A 5,054-nucleotide genomic window follows, 5' to 3' on the forward strand; every position below is an offset into this window, starting at 1 on the left:
TTGCATCGACCAAGTCGATCCAGTGCGGAAAGCTGCCGGCATCAGAAGCATCGGTGCATATCTCAACCAATGTGATACATTTCTATTGCTATGGAATGATGATTACTTTCAACGGCTATGGTGTGTATTTGAGCTTGCGTGTTTTCTGAAGGGCTCTGAGAAAATGAAGAAATGTCGGCCGTTGAAGCTGTTCATGATGCCCATACAAAAGACTATATATCGTTGCCTATTTTCAACTACTGTGTATTGGTCGCTGTTCTCACTGATCCCGCCCTATGCTCGACTGCCTTTCGATGTCATCATGTGTGTAATGCAAGTGAGGTACGTTTTTCTGGCTGATATTTCTTCCAGAATCAAAATGAGATATTCTCTTTCTGACATACACTTCGATACAGTGCAGTGTTCCGAGCCCACAGATTGTGCTACGATCCTTGATCTCATCGAGGAGTGGTATGGAAGTCTCGATGTGTTCAAGGCGTATGTGTCGGACAGAATGTGCGCAGCAGCTAGAGATGCGGTGTCCACCGATCGCCTTATGCTCCACATATGTTGCGTATCTCAACCTTCTCTCATCTATGGTATTGCTCACAATGAGTTTCTCACCCCAGCTCTGTACGTTTATCGGATACTGTTTTCTCTTATAGTTGTTATTAAGCTGGCTAGGCGACTCTGTCGAGTGTATCAACCCGAATTTTGTACTCACTTTACCATCAACCTACCGATAGTGTATCGTCTAGTGTCGTATCTAAGTGCAGTCATTGCGTGTATTACGGTTGATCTCATAGGCAGTCATTTGCTATCCACTAGAGCTTCTAATTACGACCAAGTCACAACATGCTTAGTGGGAATATTAGTACTGCTGTTTACACCAGCTCTTACTTTCTCGTCTACTATAGTATCAGCACTTCTCCGTGATGATAGTGAAGACTGTCAACAATGCTGGAGGTGGCTCTTGAATGAGTGCGCAGTGTAGCTGTCGTGATAGTATCTAAGTGTTGTAGGATATTCATTACCGTTGGCGGATACTATTATCTCTACCACTCCTCGACGAACTATTAGTTTCTTAGGCTGTATTTGTATTTATTGAGTGTAGGTGAGATGCAGAACATGTTAGATTCTGTGTTGCGGGGTTCTGCCACTAGGGATGGCAGGTAGATGGCACCATTCTCAGGTCTACGAGATGCCAATGACTACATTCTGAAGGAATGATTCTTCAGCAGTTCATCCAGGACATGGCGAACCAATTCCACAGTAACTGAGAGACACCAAGCTGGGCTTGGCCAACGGCGGCCCTAGGGCTTACCAAACCTACCAATTCACGAAGAGTGAATTACTCTGATTGTTGAGTAATTCTCCTTACTCTATCTGACTAATTGCTTTAGAATCGGTTAAAATACTCAAATCACAAAACCATAGCTCAAGCACACGAGGAATCACCCAGAATCAGTGACTCAGTATCATTAATCGGAATCGACGGTTCATTTGCATCACGGATTAGCATCAAGAATCAGAATCAACGGGGAGTCGCATCAGTAATCAATACTCGTGCTCAATGCTCAAGACTCCGTAATAATGCATCTTACTCAATAACTCCGCATCTTAGGTCGATTTTTCTCACGCATCGGGACCATAGGTTGATTATACTCAAAGATCTGAGCCTGGCATCAGGATCCGCATATGGCCCCTGGAATTACGGCCAGAGTTTTAATTACGGACATAAATTGACCATCCTGTTCGACAGGGCCTATCGCATGCTCGTGCAAACTGATTGTGCTCTCGAGGTGTATTTCTGTGTAGTGGCAGAGTCGCCCGACCGGAAGAAATCCATCTTATCCAAAGCGGAATAAGCTCGTGCCACAATGCATAAGCAGGGGATAATAATCATCTTATGTCGTAGTTCTCCTCATTCGTATCGGCCAACCACCGACGGACCGTGTCCCAAGGACATCGTCCCCAGCTGAAACTCTCATGGAGGAAACAACATACTGGTTCTCACTAAAAGAGTTTCTTGATGAGTCGACCAATGCTACGCCTTGGCCATAGTCTCGAATTCACCAACCGACAGGGTGAAATTGCCAGACTCTGGCGGCCAGAGCCACTGAACGGCTCAAGGATGGCCTCCAACGTGAAGGGCGTGTTCACTCGATCGGACCGGCGGCTCTGGGTCTGGATCGAGTCGATCCTGGGCCTGAGGCTCAGACTCTGAGCATCAATATCTTACGTATTCCTAGTAACTGGACAGAACACCGGCAAGTCTCGCCGGTTTCATGTTTCCTAAGGTTGAGAATTCCCGGTGGTAACTCGATTTTTGTCTCGATAAGAGTAACCTTTGCCTTCCATCATAGTGGACCGTAATCAAATTGCCAGGTCGGAATCGCATGGATGCCGTTCTTGAATGATGGTTTCGTAGTAGTTCGAGTGTTCGCGCGGATGATGGTAGAGTTGCGAACCACTACTTATGGTGCGGTATCGGGTTCATCTCCTGGCGTTATCTTTTACTTTCGCGAATCGCATGATTGTGATGCGTCTCGAACGATGAGTGATGTCGTCTATCGTCTGATATATTACTCCATGCTTCGATTCACTCTGTTGATGTGTTGGTGTAGTTTTCATAAACCGCTGCAACCGAACACAAGTCATTGCCAACGATTCATTGGTATCATTCAGAAGCGAATAATCTGACCTCTGAAGTACAATGTCTCTTGATAAGCTAAGAATCATCTCGATGGTGGATCATCATGATCCGATCATCGCCTGCGGACCCCACAGTGTCAAATAGGGGAATATAAAAGAACGTCGCGCGTTCGAAAAAGATTAATGAGCTGGTTCGGACGATCGAGAGAAATTTCCAAAAAGAGTCCTCGAACACGCCAGATGATCTCGAGCCGTCACTCTGTCTTGTAGTATGCATAGGCGTAGAATGTTCTTAGAGGATTCTCTGAGAAATGATGGTAATATCCACATTACACGTTCATCATTAGCTAAACTCGACGTTGAAACCTCCGATGTCCAAGGCTCCATTGAATACATAACTTATGCCAACGAGTCCCAAGCCGAGCACGATACGGAGCTGCTTACCCCATATCTTGATGAATCCTGACTTTTTGTAAAGTGCTATTGCAGCAGTATTCGAAGCTCCCACGAATAAGTACACACACGCATTCGGATAGGGCTTGAGAACCTGAAAAGTAATGAAGTTCTATAGGAATATACCCTGCCTGATGAATGAAGACTGTCGTCATAGACTCACGTTTGTAGATACCTCCGATAAAAGTCTACTTGCAATTCCTTGTCTTCGCCAACCCTCGGCTACCGTGACCTAGAAACGAGATGGCGAATTGTCATTGACGGCCCTGCTCGTCGAATGACAGCATTCAACTCACAACATTTATAACCCCAATGACGCCGACTGGTATCTTCTTGTCTGGCCTGTCATCAAAGTTATGCTCGAGGTTGGATTGATATTTCCCTGAGGGGGGAGTACTCACCTATGGGCGTCAATTTCAGTCTTGAGGTACAATGGTGTGTTTTCAAAGGGGATATTTATCTCGACGACGCCGACCGCAGTCTGAAAAGACAAGAGTTGCTATTGGTACCTACAGCCGTCAGACTGTCTTCAGCTATACTGAGTCTTCAGCACAGGTAAGGAATGAGCTGAGAGCTACCCACACAGTCAAGTGAACCGCAGTAACTCGAGAAGTTTATACACGCATGAGGACCTCATGATGAGGTCGATTGAGGCAGAAACGAGGAGAGCATTCTGAAGTTCAGATACTGAACGAGATCAGATACCAACTTCAGAAGTGAGGAAGTTGAACTTCCTAATACGATGAGTCGTTGTCTGCACTACGCGCAACCTCACCTTGGAGCCGCTACGCACCGCGACCCAGCATATAAAGTTCTTGCAGTCCACAGGGTTGGTGGCTACGAGCGATAAGTCGTCCCCCACCTCGTATTTACGGAATATCACTGCATCGAGCGCTCGCAGGGCATGCTGTTCCGACACCACATTATGATCGAGAAGGCCGGCCTGCGCTGTGACGGACAGCAGTTCGAAGAATAGAAAGGTGGACAGCTTCATTTACGAGGCGCAGATTGTAAGAGATGGAGATTGCACCTGTACACGTAAGGTACAAGACATGGGTTTAATGGTCGAATGGCGCCTCATTTCCCTTCACGAACCCCACAAATTGATATGCTAGCATCACACATACACAACGGCTGATTGTTCTATTTCACGCACATCATGCGTGAAACACGTGTGATTATATGCATGTTAGCAGTGCCAACATGCAATAACTGCCAACTTGGCAGACGAAACCAATGGGCATTAGACCATCACATACCGCTCTGCAATGCAGGCGCCACCCCTCATATGTCGCGCGTGAAACGCGTTCCCTCAAGGTCGCCAAAGACCTCAGCGCGTGGACTGATTCTCCGGGCACCGCGTGATTCTCACGCTGTGACCCAGCAGGGTAGCATCTGTAGTGCGGATTTTGCACTGTTAACAACAGCTGAGATCCCTGATGATCAGAGAGTGAGAGGAAATTTTTTAGCTAGAGACCAGTAGTGTTGAGTGCCTAAGTTGACTACCAACTAAAGCTTATCCAAGGCGCAGAAAAGCCTTTGTGTATGCGTGCAACTGTGTAAGGGCATAGCTAATGGCTTAAGGGGACAAATAACTTCAAGAGTGCAAGGATAACCATTCTCAGTTACTTACACTGTAGCGTCTTGGGGCTCAAGTATGGTTCTTCCCAGTGACAACTCAGGATCATTAGGAAATGAGGGTGATAATATCTGATACCGATGTCATATGAATCAATAAGTTCGACCGAAAAGAATAATGGGCAATCCGTGAGGCTTCCAAGCACAAGCAATGAGCAATGGGGCACGCACACACATAGCCTGATCGATTGTATTCGGCGACGATGACCCAAGCAGTCGCACCTCTTGGGAGGGGCAGCCTCATGGAGCAGCCTCAGCACAGAGACCTTCTTTACAGCGAACGCTGTAGACGTCCCCAAGGTCTCGAGTGCTGGAAAGCAGGAAAAAGA

At 46.7% G+C, this 5,054-nt stretch overlaps 1 protein-coding gene across 1 annotated transcript; it reads right to left on the bottom strand.

Annotated features, from left to right (window-relative positions):
- Positions 1–3,862: 3,862 nt before the first annotated feature.
- Pmar_PMAR024237 (hypothetical protein) lies at positions 3,863–4,035 on the bottom strand (the record flags this gene model as incomplete). Its single annotated transcript, XM_002769288.1, has 1 exon — positions 3,863–4,035. A coding segment is annotated over one exon (173 nt), but the record flags the coding sequence as incomplete, so codon positions are not given.
- Between the last annotated feature and the right edge of the window lie 1,019 nt (positions 4,036–5,054).

This window comes from Perkinsus marinus (assembly GCF_000006405.1).
Source record: "Perkinsus marinus ATCC 50983 genomic scaffold scf_1104296966178, whole genome shotgun sequence".
In the NCBI taxonomy this organism is placed as follows: domain Eukaryota; phylum Perkinsozoa; order Perkinsida; family Perkinsidae; genus Perkinsus; species Perkinsus marinus.